This window comes from Eutrema salsugineum, unplaced genomic scaffold, assembly GCF_000478725.1.
Source record: "Eutrema salsugineum unplaced genomic scaffold, Eutsalg1_0 scaffold_16, whole genome shotgun sequence".
Lineage (NCBI taxonomy): Eukaryota > Viridiplantae > Streptophyta > Magnoliopsida > Brassicales > Brassicaceae > Eutrema > Eutrema salsugineum.
This window is the reverse complement of record NW_006256858.1, coordinates 1,905,951-1,928,296: the sequence shown is the minus strand read 5'-3', so window position 1 is coordinate 1,928,296 and position 22,346 is coordinate 1,905,951. Positions and strand designations below refer to the sequence as shown.

The following is a 22,346-nucleotide window of genomic DNA, read 5'->3' as shown; positions in this document are numbered from 1 at the left end:
TAGAATGTAGTTCCCATAAGGCAATAATTCTTTCTACGCTCGATTCTTGGGGTGCAAAGTTTATGAAAGAACGATTGGTAAGACTAGATCCTTACGTAATTTTAGAAGTTATAGAAAAGTATTTGTACTTTCTTAAATGTGATATGGCGATGTGTAGCTTGCATGGATGTAAGTGTTTTTTTGTGTGTGCTAACTGTTAACATATAAAAAAAGTCAAAAAGTTTCTTGCAATTTAAGCTGATAATCTAAATTTTATGTGCATAATATAAAACTTCCAATTAAGTGATCATATAACTTAAGCTAGAAAACATTAATTATTTTCTTTTTAGTTTTTAATATGTGGTTGATTATAACCGAAACTAACTGGAAATTTAGAGTAAAAACTACAGAAAATTTAAAAATGTGTTTACATTATAATTAATAAAAATAAATACGAACAAATAATTTCAATATATATCAATTCATACATTTTATCAAATAACCGCTTCTATATCGAATTAAGTTGTATTTGTTAAGATGTTTTTCATACAAGTAAAATATTCTTAAAGTTTAAATAAAAAATCTTTCATATTATACAACACAAATTATAAATTTATAAAGTATACAAGCTTGTGTGTATACACGGATCTTCACCTAGTATTACATTAAAAAACCAGTACGTAGTTCTTTCAAAATAATATAAACTACATTTTATAAATAGTTTTATATTCTGCTTTTTTGTATTTGGGCACACATGAGTACAAGTCACATACACCATTTTATCTCTTAGTTTTCCTCACTCTAGGCAGATGCACAACTAACAAACCTCCCAGTGCTCCTAAATCGAAGCTTACGGAACACACTTGAAAGCTTCGGAGAAGGCTTATCTCTTAAACTCATATCCTTACTTGCACTTATTACACTCAGACTCGCCGCACCAGTTGCAGCTGTTATAACACAAACATCACATTCTGTCACCATGCAATTACCGCCTAGAACCTTGTTTCTCCCATTTACTGCTTGGAATTCAAATTCAACATGATCAGCCAGTATTCTAGATTCGTTTCCTTCGCCACCACTTTTATGCATTTCGGCATCCTCATAAAACACAAACATGTGATCCCTTTGTACCTCAGGAGCTTCTCTCGGAGCCCAACACCTAAAAACTTTCTCTACTTTACGAGATGCCCCTTTCTTAGCCTTCCATTTGCTTATGCACCTAACGCCAAGACCAGCGTTGTTGTGGCTATCATCCAAAAACGTAACTACAACGAAGATAGCAAAGCCCAAGAGTGTCTTTCGTAAGGCAGAAGTTAGCTCTAGCATTGCAAATGAACCTGTCCGCAAATTATAAGAGGATCTCTGATTTCCATCTGCAGGAGCGCAAATGCTAAATGCAAGCGCTTTGACGAGTTCCTGGTTCCAACAAGGCAAATCCCTAATCAGAGACATGCCAAAGTAAAGCATGAGTGAGAAAAAGTAAATGAGAAACGAGAGAGATACCTGCTCATGTTCTTTGCCAATGCTGGTTACTTTAGCCAGACCTTTTACTACTCGTTTTCTAGCCACTTCTGGAGACCTATTGAAGCAATTGTTCAAGGTGTAGTGACTAGGAAAGTTCTCAGACGCCCATGAAACTGACTGTAGGGATACACAACCATGTACGTTCAAGAGCTTCAGGCTTTGGGGAAGCTCTGGAAGCGATATGAGGTTTCTACAGTGTCGTAATCTAAGGCTATGCAGTTTAGATAACGGCTTTATGCTTTCAGGGATTTTCTTGAAACCATTCCGACCAAGATCCATTACCGTTACTGAAGGCAAGGAACAAATCTCTTCAGGTATATGCATCAAGGAAGCATTGCAGAGGGACAAAGATACTAAGGCATAAAATCTTGGGACCAAGCCATGTAAACTTGAAGATAGCAGCCTTGGCTGGGGGAAATAATCTCGACGCTGATCTGCATTCTCATTAAAAGCCAAGAGAAGATGCTTCAAATCACCCATGCCGATTTCTGATGTGGACATCCTCCCAGATGAATCCGATAACTTAAGTGTGACAAGAGATTTTAAGTTACTAATTTCCACCGGAAGATGTTGAAGCCTTTTGCAATTCTGCAAATCTAATATGACAAGTTCTGAGAGATACTTGATTGATGATGGCACTTCTTGTATAGCGGTCCCAGCAAGGTATAACTCTTCCAAGTTTCTTGGGATACCTTGAATATCTTCAAGCTCTGAGCATCCAGAGAGATTAAGAACCACAAGAGAATTCAAGTTACTCATTCCCATAGGTAGCTTTTGAAGCTGTTTGCAGTTTTCTAAATCTAATACAGAAAGTTCAGAGAGATCCACGAGCGAAGGCAGTTCTTGTATGGCGGTGCCACCAAGGTATAACTTTCTGAGAGCTTTAGGAATAACCTGAATATACTCTAGCTCTAAGCAATGAGACAGATCAAGAACTTTGAGGTATTCCAAATAAACCATGATTGACAGACTTTTCGAATCAGACGAGTCTTCTAGATTCAAGAGCTTGTCACCTCCATGATCATAGGTGAATGAGTTATCTTGTGAAGAGAGGGTCACAGTTGGTATTGATTTTATCCCAGTTTGTTTGAGATACAACTCCTCAATCTTAGGTGGAACCTCTGGGAAAATTTTGATCTTTCTGCAACCAGATAGATTTATCACCCGAAGATGGTGGAAATGACCCGTGTCTAGAAATCTTTGTAGTCTTCTACAACCTTGGAGCTCAATTACCTCAATATTTCGAGCATTTTGAAGTTCTTGAATATCAACTAGTTGTTGTGAATGGCAAAGCTTGATCCTCTTCAGCATCCCAAGTTCCTAGAAAAAAACAAAATGTTAAGAAAATAACAATCGAGCCGCTATATGTGAATTGCATATCAGATCTTTCTTACCTTATTTCATTCCCAAAGTTTCTGAAGTTTACAAGAACACATGTTGAGTACAACAAGATTCCTAGTGTCAAAACCTTGTGGTAAGGATAACAATGGAAAATTTTCCCAGTGCAACAACCTTAACTCATCTGGTAGACATTCAAGTCCCTTGGGAAAGTTTAGAGCAGGATAGTTTCCAGGTTTGGAACTGCAAATCTTCAGATATTTAAGATTGTACATTTTCTCAAATGCCATAGGGTTGAGATCAATGCTTAAGACAGATGGGTCCAGAAATATGGCTTCGATTTCTTCACTGTACTGAAACAACAAGGGGAATAAATCAAGAAGTTGGCTCACATTCAAATAATAAAGTCTTGTGAGCAAATAACATAATATAACATACCAAAACTTGTTCATCTTCTAGAAAACACTTAATCCTCAAAGGTTCCCACAGTCTGGATTTGGAACGCCTCTTATCTCCATTGATAATCTTGCGACCTATGTTTTGGATCAGATTATGCATTACCACCCTGCCTTTTGAGATACTCACCAAACATTTCTCAACAAGAACACTGATTTCAACACGTGGAAAAAAACCAAACTCTTGAAGCAGATGCATCACGCAGTCGACATTTTCTCCTCTGAAAAGACACGCAATATCAAGAAATATGTTCTTCTCGTTGGAACAGAGTGAATCATATGTGCTCTTGACTGCATCATGAATCTCATCTGGAGGAGATTGCTCGAGTGTGACGACTGCGTTCTCTGTTTCTTTTGGATTCTTCCTCGTCTTTCTTCCAAAAAACTTTAGAGCTAGAGGATTTCCATCTGCATAGTCAAGCACCATCATTGATAGTTTCTGCAGACTCTCATCGTTTCCAGATGCACACCGCGAAAATAGCTGCAGAGCCTCTTCCTCATTTAAACCTGGAACCTCATATATTTGATGGACCCGGCAAAGTGAAAAAACTTGCTTATCTCTTGAAGTGATGACAATCAAGCTTCCCGGACTAAACCAATCAAACCCTCCAAGAAACAACTCTGCATCTAAAGGCTTGCGCACATCATCAAGAATGACAAGAAGTCTTTTGTGGCGTAAAACGTTTCTAAGGAGGATCGGTCTTTTAACTAAACCATTTACGCCAAGCTCTTCCCTAAGAATTTTCCCAAAGTGTTGCTCTAACAGACGGTAAAGCCCATTGTCATGAAACTCCTTGTTAAAATCTTTGACGAAGCAAGCAGCCTCGTAGTCACCAGACATTTCTTCAAAGATAGCTTTAGCAAGTGTTGTCTTGCCTATTCCAGGCATACCCCATAGTCCTATGCTTCGAACACCACCCCATGGTTGCTTACAGAGCAAGTTTTCTATCATCAGCAACTTTGAGTAGATTCCAATGTTTTTTGTGATTTTGAGCTTTTCACGCACATGAGCGACAATCTCTTGTACAAATTCGGAGTCACTGCATATTTTTTTTTGTAGAAAATTAGTAAATATTCAAGTCTAGAATGTCTTTGTGTTTTTAATCCTTAAAACATTTAATAAGAGTGGATTATAGAGTTTAATACAAATCAACAAACTATACCTTTGCTTATCGTATAATTGGTGGCCTGGTAACTCTGCAGTTTCCAATAGAGCGCTTTGCCATTCGCTTCTAACATGGCCCAAATTCCAGATTTGTTTCTTCACAAACAATTTCGTGACCGGGAAAAACACCGGAACCACCGCGAGACCGTTGTTTCGCCGGCGTTCGGAAACATTGACTAGCTCCTCTAGGCATGGCTTTGATGACGAGTATTTTCCGGAGAAAACCACTACACAAGCCCTCGATTTCTCCATGGCTACCCTGGCGAATCCATTGCTTTCCGGATCGGAGCCGCCGACGAACGAGGATATTCCTTTGCGGTGGAAAGCGGCGGCGAGGTGGCTGATGAAGGAGTACCGCACCGTATCTTCCCATCTATCGAAGCTGATGTAAACATCGCTGCTCTCCACCATGATCAGTCGCGTTTTACGGTAATTTCTCGTTTCTCTTCGGCACTAGATTCGGGGGGATTTTGGTCGGGGATTCTTCATTTAGACTCTAATTTAGTGAATTCGTGAGTCGATTAGAGTCTAGACCGAGTCGTTCTCAAAACATTTCTTGGAATTGTGTATTCTGAACGAATTCTCCAATGGAAGAAGAAGTCATAGCCAACTAAGAAAATATCTTTGCATATCATCACAATTTGATTATTGGTCCTCTTCACCTTATTCAATGGAGGAAGAAGAAGTCATAGCCAACTAAGAAATTGATATTTTAAACTCCTCGCTTATCTTCTGTAGAACTGGTCCAAGATTTGGAGAGAAAAATAAAAAGAGGATCTTTTATTGAGATGTTTGGAAATTGGAATTATGTCCTGTATCTCCAGAGGAAACCCAATCACAATTTGTCTCCTATCAAACTCAGATGGAGGAGGTCTCTTCCTCTTCCAAAAGCAAACCATTTCATTTGCCTCCGCAGCACCTAGTGTTTGTAAACTTCAGAGGAAAGGAGTTGAGGAACAACTTCGTTAGCCATCTCAGAAATGCATTGCAAAGGCACGGGGTCAATATCTTCATAGACACGAATGAACAAAAAGGCAAACCTTTAAATGTGCTTTTCCAGAGGATTGAAGAGTCGAGGATTGCCTTGGCCATCTTTTCCGTGAAGTACACCGAGTCAAAATGGTGCTTGAACGAGCTGGTGAAGATGAAGGAATGCATGGACAAGGGTAAACTCCTCATCATTCCCATCTTCTACAAGGTTAAAGCATACCATGTTCGGTTTCAGAGGGGACGGTTTGGGTATGTGTTCAAAAATTTGCGCAATGTTGATGATGACAAGAAGAACCAATGGTCTGAAGCTTTAAGCTCTGTTGCTGACCGGATCGGCTTCTGCTTCGAGGGAATGAGGTACCATTTCTTCAGTTTCCTCTAAATTCATTTATCGAGAGGCATGGTTTGAGATTCTATTCATAGTTTGACCTTCAATAATCCAAAGGATCGAATAACAAGAAAATAATCCTAAGTATCTGCGTGGTTTTTTTTTCTTACCCTTTTACAGCGATGAGAACGATTTCATTAACTGTATAGTCGAAGAGGTTAAACAAGCGCTGAGCAAAATTCCCTTGGATGGAACCAATGAAAATTTTGTTCATCTATCGAAAAACACTTCAATGCGCTTAGGAAAAGACAACCATGAGATTTATGGACTCAGGCAACGCTTGGAAGAATTGGAGGAGAAGTTGGATCTTGGTTGTCAGGAGACTCGAATTTTGGGAGTTGTTGGGATGCCCGGCATCGGTAAAACCACTCTTGCAAGGGAGTTATATGAAACTTGGCAGTGCAAGTTCGTAAGTCACGGATTAATCCAAGATATTCGTAGAACATCGAAGGAGCTTGGGTTGGATTGCTTGCCTGCATTACTCTTGGAAGAGTTACTCGGTGTAAAAATTCCAGACATAGAATCTACTCAACGCGTGTACGAATCTTACAGGAGTAAACTACTCAGACATAAAGTTCTCGTTGTTCTTGACGATGTGAGTGACAAAAAGCAAATAGAGGTTCTTCTGGGGAGATGCGACTGGATTAGGCAGGGAAGTAGGATTGTCATCGCAACAAACGACAAATCACTTATCCAAGATGTGGTTGACTATACTTATGTTGTCCCACAATTGAACCACAGAGACGGCTTAGGTCATTTTGGGCGTTATGCCTTTGATCATCATTCCAACAAACTAAACAAAAAAGTCATCATGAAGCTATCAAAAGAGTTTGTGCATTATGTTAGAGGTCATCCACTAGCTCTTAAGTTGTTGGGTGAAGATCTTAATGGGAAAGACGAAGACCATTGGAGAACAAAATTGGCTGCACTCGAACAAAATTGCTGGCAGTGTATGCGAGATGTGTTGGATGTAAGTTATGATGAGCTGAGTCAAGTGCATAAAGATATATTTCTCGACATGGCTTGTTTTAGAATGGAAGATGAGAGTTACGTTGCAAGTTTACTAGATACATCTGAAGCTGCAAGTGAAATAAAAACTCTCATGAACAAATTCATGATTGATGTTTCTGATGGGCGAGTAGAGATGCATGACTTACTATATACCTTCGCCAAGGAACTTTGCCGAAGAGGATATGCTCAAGATGGAACGGAGGGACATAGGTTGTGGCACCATCAAGACATAACTGATGTGCTAAAGAACATAGAGGTGAACTTACAGACAAACTTTTGTTTATACATTTCATTTGATAAATTTCCTTAAGACTACTTTCTATCATGAATAACAAGATTTGACGACCGTGACTTGTTAACCAGGAAGGTGCAGAAGTCAGAGGGATTTTCCTAAACATGAATGAAATGAAGAGGGAGATGAGCTTAGACAGTCGCACCTTCGAACCAATGCGCAATCTCCGATACCTCAAGATCTATAGCTCACATTGTCCTCAGCAATGTAAACCTAACAATAAGATAAACCTACCGGATGGACTAAACTTTCCTCTGAAAGAGATTCGATATCTACACTGGGTGGAGTTCCCATTGAAGGAAATTCCACCAGATTTCAACCCTCATAATCTTGTAGACCTTAAGCTTCCTTACAGCAAGATTGAACGAATCTGGAGTGGTGATAAGGTGTGTGTCTCTCTGTTATCGTTTGACTATGTGACTTAAATTAACATGGATAGGATCTTTACTGGTGGCTAAATATTGTGCGGTCACAGGATACATCAAAATTAAAGTGGGTCAATCTCAACTATTCTAGTAACTTGCGCGTCTTATCAGGGTTATCAAAGGCTCAAAATCTGCAAAGACTGAACCTTGAAGGCTGCATAGCAATGGAAACTTTACCCCATGATATGGAATATATGAGAAGTCTTCTTTTCCTGAATCTGAAAGGGTGCATAAGTCTCAACTGTCTTCCGGAAATAAATTTGGTCTCTCTTGAAACTCTTATCCTCAGCAACTGCTCAGGCCTTAAGGAATTTCGGGTGATCTCAAAAAATCTAGAAGCTCTATACTTGGATGGCACTTCAATAAAAGAACTTCCATTGAATATCAACATTCTCCAGCGACTTGCCTTATTGAATATGAAAGGATGCACGAAGCTGAAGGAGTTTCCGGATTGTCTTGATGACTTGAAAGCTCTTAAAGAATTGATACTCTCAGATTGTTCGAAGTTCCAAAGTATCTCGGCAACCGGCGAAGGCATCAAGGTCTTAGAGATATTACGACTGGATGCGACAGCCATAACAGAGATTCCAAAGATATCCTCGTTACAATGTTTATGCTTAAACAAGAACGACCAGATCAGCTCCCTTCCAGAAAACATCAGCCAATTTTCTCAACTAAAATGGTTGGACTTGAAGTATTGTAAGAGTCTTTCATCTATTCCAAAGCTGCCACCAAATCTTCAACACTTAGATGCACACGGTTGTTGCTCACTCAAAACAGTCTCGAATCCACTGGCATGTCTTATGACAACTCAACAGATATATTCCACATTCAATTTCACGAACTGCAACAAACTCGAAAGGAGTGCGAAGAAAGATATATCTTCCTTTGCTCAAAGGAAATGCCAGCTGCTTTCAGATGCACATAATTGCTGCGATGTGGTTTCCATGATATTTTTCATTATATGTTCCTCTATTTCTCAAACATTCGCATTTTATTAATTTCCATATCTTTGCAGGGTTCTGATTTGGAGGCCTTGTTCAGTACTTGCTTTCCTGGAAGTGAACTACCTACATGGTTCTGTCATAAAGCCATTGGATCTGTGTTAGAGCTCAGAATGCCCCCACAATGGCACGAAAATAGGCTTGCCGGTCTAGCTTTATGTGCTGTTGTCTCATTTCCAGACTCTCAGGAACAAATCCGCTGCTTCTCGGTGAAATGCACACTCAAACTAAAAGTAAAAGAAGGGTCCTGGATTGAATTTGTTTTCCCAGTCGGAAGTTGGGGTAATCAGGGCAATATAGTAGAGAATATTGCATCAGAGCATGTCTTTATTGCGTATAACAGCTGTTCAAAGATCTTTAAACGTCTTGAGAACCAGGACTTAGGCTGCTCTATTCCTACAAAATCCACGCAACCTAACATATGCAGTCCTACTATGGCCTCCCTTAATTTTACTATTGTAGATGATACATGTGAGATACCAAGACTCGAAGTGCTCAAGTGTGGCTTAAGGTAGTAACATAGTATATTGATTGAAACTATTTAAACCCGATTTTTCTGATTTTTAGAGCTCCTCCTATATTTAGAGCTGTCTTATGGGAATTGAAAATCCATTTTTGTCCTGTTGCAGTTTTTTTATAGATGGTGAAAGAAGTGGAAATTATATAAAGAAGTTGGAAGTTGCAGAAGCTGAACAAATTAGAAGTGCTGAAAAAGTATCAGAAAATTGTACGAGTGGATCAGGTAGCAGATGCACCGATGTTGTCAAGAGACGTCCAATACAGAGCCTAGAGCCAGTTACCACAGATGTTGTGGCTTCACCCGAACCAGCTAATAATGTAGATTTTCAAACCAAGATCGTCCCTCGTGAAGCTCAACTACACACATGTTCAAAACCCTCGAAATGGGCATGTTTTCCTTGTTGTAACTCCGCAAAACATCTATGAACAATGGAAGGAAAGGATAGCTCATCACTGGAGAAGAATAGCCAAGAACTTCCAGTGCACACAGAAGATCCCAAAGATTCGGAATTTGGGTGTGTTTATAAGAAGAAATCGAAGAATTGAGATTTCCAAGACTTGGGACTTGGGAGAAAAAAACTCGCAAAAAGGATTGATCTCTACCACTTTTATTTCTTGATGGTTTTGTTTGTAACCACCGACACGTCAACTTTAGATCATTGGGCATTAGGTTATTGTGTGAACTCGTTTGTGATATGTGACAACCCTTAACAGAGAAATATGAAATATGTATCCCGTTAATTGTTTAAAGTAAATAAATGTTGGTACAAAGAAATTCCCAAAAGAACGCTAAACGGAAAATGGAGGGAAAGTACAAAACAAAATTTGTTCGTATACATCATACAAAATATATGAAAAAAAAAATGTGGAAACAAAACACAAAGGCTCTGGTTGGGTGACTCTGGTACAAAATATGACATTTCAACTTAGTAAAATTTTTTTTTAAAAAGATCTATATAGGCCAAGTGCGTCGACATTAACCATTTTTCTGTTTCTCTGTCTTGTTGCCTTTGCAGGAGGAATCTATATCCAAGTGGGCTTTGACTCTCCAGTAATAGTTATCCATCCACTGATAAAAACACAAAAGGTCTAGTCGTCCCAGTCATGATCCCATCCATCTCGGCTCGGAGCTCTCGCTGTCAATCCGTTGGCAGAGATGCTGACACTATTTGCTGCACCACCAGGCGACTTCACAGCGTTATTCTCATCCCAATCATCATCCCAACCCTCGTCCCAGTCCGCTGTCTCCACGTCATGGACCACTGACTCGCTTTCTAAGCCCGACCCTCCACTCAATTCTAGCTCACGGTAAGGCACTCCACTGCCTGCTCGGCGATTCTTACGACACAGACAAAATGCCCAAGCTCCCCCAAATATAACGACGGATACTATCATGAAATAGGCACCGTTAATAGGCGTCACTAGCTTTTCATAAGAGGGGAGATGGATGGACAGTGAGCTTTCTTCTGATGGGTCCATGTGAAGCACACACTCTCCCTTCCCGGCGTCCAGTATGATTTTGTTTGTATCTTTATTGATTGATATGTTTACCTGTGCATAGAGCAACAATTCTTGTCAATTTTTCTGCAAGTGAAAGAAGGTTGGCTCGGTTTCGTTTGTAATAACCAAAGATCACAAAGTATTTCAGACTTCGAGAGATAGACATGTCCAACATAGCGACTTTTTATCAATGGAATCAGAACAGAAGCACATAGTTCACATACCCTTTGACTCTGGTGTTTTGCCAGTGTCAGCTCTCGTAAAGGGTTAACTGGAAGAACGATTTTTGCTTTTAAAGTTTCTTCACCGTCGTTTTGTACTAGAATCAACCATTTCGAAGAATCTGCAATAATAAAACACAACTTAAGAATGTGAAAAATTCAATCAACTAAGCAAAACTTACTGGAGAAAAAAGAACAGATAAAGCATAGACCTTACAAATTGTAAAGGAATAGCTATAATGTGTTAAGATGTTTCATGTCAATGCGATCAAACTCGTTTACAAATCAACACCACATACTAATGTCAAACATTCGCTAGTTTGTGTCGTTGTGACTCAGCAACGAGGCTTCCCAATAATGTAAAGCAGCTAGTTCTTAACCAGATGAAATTCATAAAACCACCATAGCCAATAAATATTTATTTACAACTTGTCCACCCATTCTCATGAACTGCAAACAAAAACCTGCTATATGGCTTTTACTCAAGAGGCTAACCCAAACTTATTTTGATGGACATCATTATCTTTGCATTGTTCAATAAAACAAGAAAGCACATGCCAGAGATATCATGTCAAATAAAAATGTGAAAACTAATAGCTTTGTCCACGTCTACTGGTGGCTCCCGTTCCATAGGGTTCTGGATAGAATAAAAAGGCATACATTTCCACTCCTCGTTGTCACAGAAGGAGAAACACGTTTTTCTCAACTTGACAGTCATGGAAAGCTCAAAACTTTGAAATGCTACACTAACAGTGCCCACAAACTGAATACAGCTTGTATAAAAATCAAACAAAATGGCACTACAAGAAGAGACAAATGTACCTTTTTCAATGCTTAAAGTGCATGCCACCAATGAATTCCCAGTTGTACAAATCTTAGACTTTCCTTCACAGGTCTCTGCACTGGCAGGCTCTGAGCTCCCCTTAGCTTCATTCACCTTAGCCGGAGGAGGATTCCCCGTATCTGGCTCCGTCCCATTTTTCCCACTCTCCAAGCCTTTTGGAGGTGGCGCCATTTTAGCAGGTAATTTTCCATTATCCTCCTGGCTATCTGTTTGGTTCGCTGGAGGCGGGCTTATCGTCTCTGTTGTGTTCAACACTGTCGTGACATTCTTGACACTCTCAGGTTGTAGTTGCGGAGGTGGTGGACTCACCGGATCAGCCTCCTTAGGATTAAGATTCGTCGAATTAGTAGTTGGCAAAGGAGGTGTTGATGAGCTAACATTGGATTTTTCATCTCCAATGGGTTTAAGACTAGGCAAAGGAGACTTCTGAAGCAGAAACATAGAGTAAGTCAATACACATTGTTCAAAACCTTGTTTGTGGAAAAGCAAAAAAAAAAAAAAGAATCGAAATTTTACTTGTTTAGTGGTTGAGTTTGAATTATCCTTTGGTGCTTCTTCATCAACTAACTCCCGCGACTTTTCCAAAGACGAAGCATTGGAGACAAACAAAATCAATAGAAGAAGAGACAAGACCAAGCTTCTATCCATCGCAACCAGGGTCAAACCCTAACTATGACTCGATCGCTTGATTTCTGAGACAGTGGAAGTCCTGATTCGATCTGAAGCGACTAACCAGATTTGAAACTCCGCACCAGAAGCACATTTTTCAGGGTAATCGTAGTCGTGCAAAACGCATCGCAGATTCGCAGATCACAGTCAGGCGATTTGCAGATAATCGCCAAGCTTAGATTTCACGCAAAGGATTGGGAAAACCAGTGAGACAGAGATAAATTATCGATACAGACAAGACTTTTTTTTCGGGCAGAAGATCGATCGGGAGACGAACGTTGGTTCGAGTTTGGTCGTGTCTGAAATTGGATCAACTCGCAGAGCCAAGTCGGCCAAATCCTTGGGCCGTTATTTCTGAAAGCCCATTAGATGTGTCGCATAAGTCTACGAGGCCCATCTTATTCATATTTCTAGTAGAGAAAAAAAAAAAAAAACTGATTAATATAGGCAATTACCGCCAGCTTATATATACCTCTTGATTAAATTAATCGATCCTATATGAGTTCATCAGTGTCCTTTGTGAGATGGTTGTATCAAACAAAGAGTTAGCCGACTAAACAATTACTAGAAACCTAAAAAAAGAAAAATTACTAGAAACTTTAAGTCTTTAACTATATTGAACATATGTTATACAAAACAAAATTTTCCTTGCAGTTTTACTTGGAGAAAGACTTATTTGTCGAGTCGTTTGATAGAGAAAATAAGACTGGCCACTAATTACAAAGATATTAAGCTAAAAACATATCAATTACCAATTACTGGCCAACTCGATATTTTTATGGTTTTCTAGTCTTATAGTGTATAAGAAAAAAAATTGGCTTTTTGAGCTTTCTTGCCTCAAATTTTTTAAAAAAGTTTTACCATTATATTCTAATCAAAATATTTGAAAAAGACTAGCTGGAGAAATGTTAAGCCATTTTGATCATTGAGTGAGAACCGTAGCACATTTATCCACCTATATAAGTGAAATTCTTTTTTTTTGGCCAAATAAGTGAAATTCTTATGTACTATGTTGTAAATAGTAATTTTTTTTTGTTTTGTACATATTAAAAATAAAAATAATAAGAACTAAACGTCATAACACGAGTTTAAACCCTAATACTAATATCCATCTTTATTTCCTTATATCCAAGAAAGACTATAAAGTTCAAACCAACTCTTTGTTTGCCACTACATGATGTGTCTATCGAGGCTTTATGGACATTCTACCGCGCGCCGCATGTAACGTGTTAGGTTAATTTACTTCCCCTTAGCCGCGACGTGCCCGTGGTGATCATATCGAGTATACCCAATATTTGTATGCTATCTTTGGATTGAACTTGCAAACATTTATTTATAATTGCAATATTTTTTCATGAGTGCTTTAGGGTTTATATGCGGTTGAGTAAATAAATCTCAAAAGATATCTGCAATTTCTTGATCATTGCAAGTGTTATCCCTGATTGTTTTTTTTTTTTTAACCTTGCGTCCTAAATATTACATGCACGTACGCCTGTACGGTACGTGTGCCGCTAATACACGAGAGAGAAATAGAGAGAGAAATAGAGAGAGAAAGATAGAGAGAGATCCTTTGTCATTATTACCATATGAAATGTAGTTGATTACATAATAAGAAAATGAAGTCATAAAATGGGAAATAGCAGCATAATACTTTTTATTTAGCTTCAAAGCTGGCAACTCTGATTTGTCGTAATTCTCTATAGCCTCTTTTACACGGCAATCGATATCCTGCAACATTCGAACAACCAAAACAGGTATGTATCAATACATTGGAAACCACTAAGATATAAACTCCAAATGGATTTATTCATGCAACCATTAAAAACGATTACTCCATTCTTCAAATCATCCATACGTTTATATTAGTTACAACCCCTTTGGTATATATTCGATTACGAAAAAAATGAATATTAATTATAATATTATGTAAATTAAACAAAAAAAGAATTACCAGTTTTCTTATTTCTCTTTAATGTATGTGAGTTGTTATTACTGTCACCAGTAGTTTATAACATTTTAAACTGTTATTAGAGTTTATCTAATTTAGCTATCTGTATTTATAGATATATGTAAAACAAATAATTGTACTGTCTTTTGAATTAGTTTTTTCTAAAATGATTGTATATAGTTATCTTTTCTTTTAAATAAATATTAATACAGAGAATATATTGAGTCATTGACATGTATAATAGTACTTCTCTCTAGTTCGACTCAATAATCTGTTTGCAGTTTTCTCCTTCATAATATTTGTGAACTAGGAGTATATATGTGTTTTAGTCGAATTCACTAAACTTTATGTTTTTTTTTTCTTGAGTCAAGTGTATGATTAACTGTCAAGATATTTTCTATGAAAAACAAAAAGATTTTAAAGTTGTATTTCCATATTCCAAAAAGAAACAAAAAATCTATAGTAGTATAAAACAAAAAGCAAGTTATGGAGACGTACTTGTCACAACTGGTGCTGAAACTAATGGTGTAGGGAACTGAAACACCACAAGTGGTAGGGAGTTCGGCCACAAGGTCAGTATTGAGGCCATCGATTTCCTTAGCTGCTGATTTAAGGCACTCACATACTTGTCGACGGTCCGGTGTGGTCTGAGCCAATTGGTTCAATGATTTGACTCCCGCGCAGCAGTCTGATGGCAATGGACCAGTGTTGGTCAAGTAGCCCACGCACTGTGCCAGTGAGCTCGTCACTGTCCCACACGTTATGTTTGACTCTGATGCGGCAGCCATGTAGACCGTAAGGACGAGGAGGCATGTGATGATCTTTGGAGCAAACGCCATTTTTGTTTTTGTTTTTTTTTATTGTTTTGAATGGATTGTTTTTACTTTGTTGAGATCGTCGGTGCGGTTTTTATAATTGGGAAAGCTCATGAATGTCATGCGTACCCGTTAATTATGCTTAGTTTCTCATGCATGCAAATTTAATGGTAACAAGAATTACTATATTAAACTTTAATAATACACATATTCCAATGTAAATACATTGCTTTCCCGATCTTCGCTTAATCGAGTTTCAAGAAGATGTATGTAACATCAGAAATTTAGATTATTAAGCAGGAATTAAAAAGGTATTTCGACTTGGTTTGACTAAAGAAATTAATCACATATTTCGAAAATTTATAAATTAGAAATATTTTACATCATCATCACTAAACAAGGGGAGAAAACCAATTAATTTGAATAAAAAAATTGTCAAAAAAAAGTATTCGTTATTTGCTACGGACTACGTTATTTGGACATGTCAACCAAGGTGGCCAGGCACAAATTATGAGGCCACTCGTACGAGTCCAAGAGAGTAACAAGATCTTGGACATGTGGACCGAAAATGATGATCAAGTGGCACTTCAAGTAAGTGAAGCAAAAGAGAAAAAATGGAAATGGTCCAAGTAAAAATTAATGGTAAAGAGTCGTAGACATCAAAGAAAATGACAAAAGGAAATGATGTAAAACAAATAGACGGGCAAGGAGTTTTTTTAACTATATAGAGATAAGGAAATATAACATTAGCGAAAAGTTCTACAATATTCGATGTTATCTAGTTTATATATTTACGCTTACATATCTTGTATAAATACCTTACCTTGTACATACGCTCACGGCTCACGGCTCACACACGGACTTGGATCAATCTTGGAGGATCTCGACAACTACAACTCGTAGGCAAACTATGCGTTATCATACAAATGTCGATCGACATAATAAAACCTACACTTAAATGTAATCAATTTATTTAATTTATATTATGTTTTCAAATATAATCCGTAAGTAGTTCTTCACACTCTCATAGGATAGATGGTGCAAAAGAAGCGATGCATTAAAAGAAGAACGTGGCAAAATGAATGGCATGAAAAGGGAAACAAAACATATCGTAATTCCATATATCAATTCGAGTATTACATAACATTAACGGCCAATTAAATGGACCGTCATATATTATAAAGAAAGACATGAAAATACAAATTTTAAAAACAACACAAAACAGTAAAAGGAAGTACACTCTTGTAACAGCGAGTGACATCTTATTTTAGTTTTAATAATACTCTCTCATCGATTATCTATATGAAAACTCTTCAACGTCTATCATCTCATTGCTCACCTGACCCTGCAACCAACCAAATACATCAAAATTTTTTATATACGTGGTTAATAACACTATTAAGATCAAATGATAAAGACCAGAGCTTGTATTCAAGTGGTTTATACAAGTGTGCCCAAAAAACTTCGAGTAAACTGAAATAAATAGAATGAGATGGGATTACCTGTTACAGTTGGTTCTGGCGCTGATGGGGTAAGAGATCCTAACACGGCAAGCACCGGGGAGACGAGCAGCACGGCCCGGGTTAAGTCGTGAACCCAAGGCTCTAGCTGCTCCCTGGATGCAGCGGCAAGCTTGCTGGCGATCACGGGTGGTCCGAGCCATGCTGTTGAGCCTCTGGACACCAGAACAACAACCTCGAGGAATGAAACCACCTCGTGTAAGGTAGTTAATGCATTGGCCCAAGTTACTGGCCACTGCACCGCACGAGATTGCTGCCTCGGACGCCAGTGGAGCGGACACTAACATGCACACAATCACCAATGTTGACAACTTTAAGAGCCCCTCCATAATCTCAACTTTGTATTTCTATCTTTTGCTTAATATAAAGTATTAATGGGTTTGGATGATGAAGAGAGCTAATAGAGTTTGTGTTTATATAGACAGAGAGAGAGGTAAGAGGGCAAATACATGAATGTAAGAGCATACTGTGTGGGGTTAGGTGGTTGTTGGTTTCATTGAATGCATTGCTTCATATTTATGGTTCTCTTCTCTCATCTTTGGTTTTTTATATAGTTTTAATAAAATCTTATTAAGCTAGTCACTACGTACTCTCCGTTTTGTCAGATCAGATCTATATACACTAGATCAGCAAGTGTAAGTTCATTCTTTTATGCACATAAAAAAGTCAGACCAATCAATGCTCTACATATCTCCAGTTTAACGACTTGTCAACGTTGGTATGGTATTAGAGTTTTGGTATGAAGGTAAATCTGCAAGAAATTTGAGTATATATTTTAAACTCAACCTATGACAAGGACATAGCTTTGCTTTCGACTATTCAAGTTTGACAAAAATCTCTTCTTTTTCTGGTAAAAAAAAGAATATTTTTTAAGCAAATAAAGTTGATCCTAGATAGATAGAATTGGAAGACAGATTCCAGCATCTACTAAACAGTAGCAGCAACATACATATACTTGACTATGACTCTCACTCCACCTTCCCAATTTCTCCAGCTATTGAGCTGCTTTCCACAACCGTCTCTCTTACAAACCTACATCAAATATTTTCAAGAATTGGGCTTCAAGAAAGAAATATATACATTTGACTTGGAGAGGACAGGAACGTCATTTTGATTACCTCGCCAGCTTCTCCCGTGAAGATTGTAAGACGTAAATGGAGAGTACAAATGAGAATGTGAGAGCTGATCACAAGTTTGACAACATAAGAATACATTTAAGTGTTATCAGCTTATTCTCCCTTGGCTAATAAATCAATTAGCAAGAAGCAATAAGGACTTACCTGAGCCAAAGAGGACGTAAAATCCCGAGGATACATCAATCTCTGACTGCTCCTTCCTGCATCATGATAAATCGTCTCAGCAACATATCAGTAATTACGTGATGTTCATTAAGCTTTACAACTCGACCGTTCACAGAAGCTTACTAGTAAGGAGAGAGGAGAAAAGAGCTAAAAGAGGTCAACAAAATTAGCCTACCAAGTGTATCTAACAAGAACATGTTTTGGCCAGTGTTGAGGATCCCAGAACTGTTTGCGGATCTCCGGGTGTGTATTCACATCTGTTCATGGGTCAGAAAAACTGCTGAGGCTTACGTTCAATATTTGAAGCAAGTGAGTGCTACTCTATGGCAATGAAAGCAGAATAGAAAACTCACAAATCGGAGCATCGAAAGTATGATATTCATTCCTTATAATCAAAGCAATTTAACAACATAACCATGGTTTAGGCAACTTGTACGAAATAAAGAAACCATTGAAGCATAGAATACCATGAAAATGTAAATTTAATATAGTAATGCCACCAGAAAGATGGACTGTATCAGCCTGAACATATCTGGTTAGCCCAGATTAGTAGTGCAGACAATTTCCCTTATTCACTCAAAAGACAGAGGGTAATAAAGAGACACCTAAATCAGGACAGGATATAGCTAGATAAGGAATATTACGTACAGCTAAGAGGCATATCGATAACTTGAGCTGTGACTCCAAGCAAATCTCCTCCAGAATATCTCTGGTGCAAACGAAAAAAATCAAGACACACCGAAATGACTAAGCATACCAGACTTAGTAATGAGTCAAAGCTTATAAACGACTCAAAACCAATGCTAAACATACCAAATCTACATCAATCATCGGAACTTCTGAGCTCTTACGGTTTATCACCAAAAGCCAGTGAATTTGGAATTTCTCACTTCCAACTTGGAATTTTCTGCATGTAAAATCATCCGTAACCACACATCAGACACCAAATCAGCATAAAGACTAGTGTACAAACAAGGGAAAAACAGATGAAGTGTGACGAATCATCACTGTATGTATCTTTCATCAATTCTTATTCGAGGAGCAACAACAGAGAAATTGGTAGATGCTATCTAATAGCTAGCAAAACCAGTGATGAACTTGGCAAATAAACTAAAGACACAGAAATCTCAACTCAACATTGTCAATTGCATTGCAATTTAAAAACGAAATAAATTCTCACATCTTATACGGATCAGTTCCGGTGTAGCCAATTGGTTTCGCTATGGGGATCAACACCTAAAAATTGGCATGAAAAAAAAAAGAAGAGAGACAAATTCAATCTAAATTCCCGAAATTTCTACTCCGTTTTAATAACGTGACCTAATATACACAATACCTCGCGATTAACGGCGAAGATCGGGCAGTGCTTTCCGATCACATCATGCCAAGTGGTTCTCGACTGCCATGGAAATCAACAGATCCTTAGAACACATCAGATTAGATGGAAATTTCAGCTATATGTGAAAGAGGGATACGAACAGAGTGATACTGCCCCATCTTGCTCATCCGGACGATATCTCCTGGTCGATAAGCGCTGGAGAGAGCAGGAAATGATAGTGATATCAGAACTAAAGCTTGGACAAACGCATTCCACCGTCGCGATCCTGCCACCGCAACCATGCCGGCCATAACTTGCTTCTTCGGCGAAGTTTCTCCGCGAAATTTGCCGGTGATGTTATTCGCCTGGAAATTCCGAATTGAAGCGGAGAAACTCTTCTTCACACTATTATTGGGCCGCAAACATTAGCCCAACTTCTAAGATCCTCCACAACCCTGAACTTCATGATAGAGTTCATCAGCATTTTATAATAATTTTTGGAGAAGAGAAAATGTAGAAGAATTTTGGATGATTTTATATGAAAAATGAGTGTCCTTGATACTCATTTTGGGTTCAACACAATAAATTAATAATATTTTATTTTAATTTTTTTTTAACTATTTTAAACATTTGAATTAAATAAAATGAAAAGAGTTCTTAAATTGAGAAAACAAAAGTGAAAGTAAACTAGTAATCTTCTAGATGTCCAAATTTATGCCAAAAGTAGAGGGTATTTTTCTCTAAGCCGTAGCGTGCTCTAGAGTACATTCTCGTGTTTTTTCATCGAAACCCGCCTTGTCTTCCTTGTATAGCTTCGTTTTGGCTTCATCAAAGTAGTCCCCCTCACTTATTTCGGGGTTTGTCAACATCTTATGAAGATTAATGAACATCTTATGGATGGTGTGAATGGGCGAGAAGTAATCCGTTGTCAGCATCCTAAGGAAGATATGACCACGATCTCCTACGTTGGGATGAAAGATTTTGGTTCTCAAGAAAACCTGCAGAAAATAAATATTCAGCAAGCGATTACTACAAAACCCTGAACCGTTTAAAGCATCATACCTTTAGTGGCTTGAACGGGTATTCCGGAGGGAAGTCCATGCTGATTTTGAAGACTCCGTTCTCGTAAGGCGATTATGCTGGTCCGAACAGCACACCCTCCCAATAAAATATCTTTCCATCAACGGGGCATGCCTTGTAGAGCGGGCTCTTAACCCTCTCAATCTTTTTTTTCTGCTTCGTTATGGCTCTCTCCCAGTACGGGATATCCTCTGAACTTGGCATACTCTGTCCACAATAAACGATTTGATCATTTGAGTTACATAAATATCCGAACCAAATGAGAAAAACAAAACTTGAAAACAAACCTAAACTCAAGTAACTACTTAAACCTAATCATTCGATATAACCAGAACATGATTACAATACGATGTCCCTAAACATTCGATACTTGAAAACACACAATGAACCATTTCAACCTAAACATTAGATATGACCTAAACATTCAATACTTGAAAACACACAATGAACAATTTCAACTCACACAAGCGATTCACACAAGCGATCAACAAATCGTATTGACTCACACATAGCGATCAACAAATCGTTTTGACTCACACAAGCGATCAACAAATCGTATTGACTCACACAAGCGATCAACAAATCGTATTGACTCACACAAGCGATTAACTCACACAAGCGAACCATTCAGCAATCTTAAAACCACGAAATCATATTCAAATAAGGGTATGACGGTTTTAAATGAACGAATTAGATGCCAATTGCAATCCCAAATGAAAGCCCCAAAATTTATAAACAATTTCGAAAACCCTAATTTCAAAACATCAAATTTAAAAACCCTAATACGCGAAATCCGGAAACCGATTGAATATAAGAACAATGAATCGCATACAACTCTTAATCAACACCAAAAGCCCCAAAAAAAAACTTCCCGAAGAACCCTAATTTTCCCTCAATTTTGTAAACCCTAATATCGATTCAATCAACCGACCAAAACTCAATCATAAAACTTCTAAAGGATACAGACGGCGTACCATACTGATCGACCGGACGGGAAGCGACGATTCACCGGAGATTCGATCGGAGGGGAAGATTGGATTCGAAGTCGCGATTTTCGCAAATCGCCGTGCAAGTTTTTTTTTTATAAAAAGATAATGCGAAATAACCCCAAATGTTCGACTCCGACCCTAAAAAAATTTTCCCAAACTTCAGCCAATCAGTGCTTGCCACGTAGGCCGGTGAACCTCGACGATACGGGCTCGTCGAGCTCATCCCAGAGAGACAGTATCATCGAGTTTTTGGGCCTAATCGATTAAAACAAATTAAAATAATGATATTGAGCCCCACGGATGAACCTCGTCCATCCCGCGTTGTGGATGGTCTAAGTTGCCCAATTTAACATGTTGACTCGTTTTTGACCAGCACCGTACATTCTTTTACTGTCAATGAGTGAGAAAATACCCGTTAAATAATCGTTAAATTCGATTCGATCTATTATCCCGTTTTGAATCGAATAATTTTTTTGATAACCGTGATTCTACGATAAAATTCGAGCGAAACAAACTTAACGATTTATACTAATACTATTACTATGTTATATTCAGGTTCAAATTCATATAATCTCATCTCATTGGTTCTTTTTCAGATTGTTTTACTAGATTGTGTTTTCTAGTTTTGTCTATTATTTTCGTTGTGATTTTTTCTATTTTTTGTTTTCCCGCGTAATTCTGTTAAAAATTAAAAATTTAAAATATAATCTTAACATTATAAAAAAAACTAGCAAAATCAACAAATACAAAAATTATAATCTAGGTTTCCTCCTTGTGACAAATTTTGTCATAACCCATTTACAAAAAGACAACAAGGATTAGGTAATTCCGAATCTAATACTGTATAAAGGATAAATAATTTTTGATGTATATTTAGTAATATCTTTATAGTTTACTATAAAGAGGATCAAAAGATATGTAATGAATATCCTGATAAAAATAGAGCGATCATTTTTTTTGCTCTTATTATAAAACATTTGAACCATACTAATTAAAAACCTAGGTTTGGAATATTAAGCCGAACCATTTTTTTCATGAAAATAGCACCTTC

At 37.9% G+C, this 22,346-nt stretch overlaps 6 protein-coding genes across 7 annotated transcripts; 1 reads left to right on the top strand and 5 right to left on the bottom strand.

The window, feature by feature from the left end:
* Positions 1-780: 780 nt before the first annotated feature.
* Positions 781-4,943, bottom strand: LOC18020909 (probable WRKY transcription factor 16). Its single transcript, XM_024157791.1, is given in 5 exon segments — positions 781-1,395; positions 1,483-2,823; positions 2,898-3,194; positions 3,280-4,336; positions 4,460-4,943. Coding segments are annotated over 5 exon segments (3,723 nt in total). The 5' UTR covers positions 4,873-4,943.
* On the top strand, positions 4,554-9,809 carry LOC18020908 (disease resistance protein RPS4). Its single transcript, XM_024158027.1, has 7 exons — positions 4,554-4,890; positions 5,200-5,808; positions 5,960-7,106; positions 7,214-7,528; positions 7,618-8,505; positions 8,586-9,082; positions 9,201-9,809. Exons 2-7 carry the CDS (start codon positions 5,324-5,326, stop codon positions 9,514-9,516), a joined length of 3,648 nt encoding a protein of 1,215 aa, XP_024013795.1. The 5' UTR covers positions 4,554-4,890; positions 5,200-5,323; the 3' UTR covers positions 9,517-9,809.
* Positions 9,810-9,811: 2 nt separating this feature from the next.
* LOC18020907 lies at positions 9,812-12,600 on the bottom strand. Of its 2 annotated transcripts, none has more exons than XM_006403839.2 (4): positions 12,172-12,600; positions 11,634-12,081; positions 10,815-10,933; positions 9,812-10,641 (listed from the first exon to the last, which is right to left on the bottom strand). In XM_006403839.2, exons 1-4 carry the CDS (start codon positions 12,301-12,303, stop codon positions 10,180-10,182), a joined length of 1,161 nt encoding a protein of 386 aa, XP_006403902.1. In that variant the 5' UTR covers positions 12,304-12,600; the 3' UTR covers positions 9,812-10,179. The 2 variants fall into 2 exon arrangements, with proteins under 2 accessions (XP_006403902.1, XP_024013797.1); XM_024158029.1 differs by having other exon boundaries at positions 11,634-12,078.
* Positions 12,601-13,869: 1,269 nt separating this feature from the next.
* Positions 13,870-15,156, bottom strand: LOC18020906 (non-specific lipid-transfer protein 12). Its single transcript, XM_006403838.2, has 2 exons — positions 14,771-15,156; positions 13,870-14,052 (listed from the first exon to the last, which is right to left on the bottom strand). Exons 1-2 carry the CDS (start codon positions 15,109-15,111, stop codon positions 14,034-14,036), a joined length of 360 nt encoding a protein of 119 aa, XP_006403901.1. The 5' UTR covers positions 15,112-15,156; the 3' UTR covers positions 13,870-14,033.
* A 1,024-nt stretch (positions 15,157-16,180) lies between these two features.
* Positions 16,181-17,023, bottom strand: LOC18020905 (non-specific lipid-transfer protein 5). The gene is made up of 2 exons (XM_006403837.2): positions 16,590-17,023; positions 16,181-16,432 (listed from the first exon to the last, which is right to left on the bottom strand). The coding sequence occupies exons 1-2, from the start codon at positions 16,934-16,936 to the stop codon at positions 16,423-16,425; spliced, it is 357 nt and encodes a 118-aa protein (XP_006403900.1). The 5' UTR covers positions 16,937-17,023; the 3' UTR covers positions 16,181-16,422.
* Positions 17,024-17,361: 338 nt separating this feature from the next.
* On the bottom strand, positions 17,362-19,683 carry LOC18020904. Its single transcript, XM_006403836.2, has 9 exons — positions 19,388-19,683; positions 19,245-19,307; positions 19,089-19,144; positions 18,722-18,815; positions 18,557-18,617; positions 18,084-18,165; positions 17,888-17,943; positions 17,726-17,789; positions 17,362-17,639 (listed from the first exon to the last, which is right to left on the bottom strand). The coding sequence occupies exons 1-9, from the start codon at positions 19,535-19,537 to the stop codon at positions 17,576-17,578; spliced, it is 690 nt and encodes a 229-aa protein (XP_006403899.1). The 5' UTR covers positions 19,538-19,683; the 3' UTR covers positions 17,362-17,575.
* Positions 19,684-22,346: the final 2,663 nt, after the last annotated feature.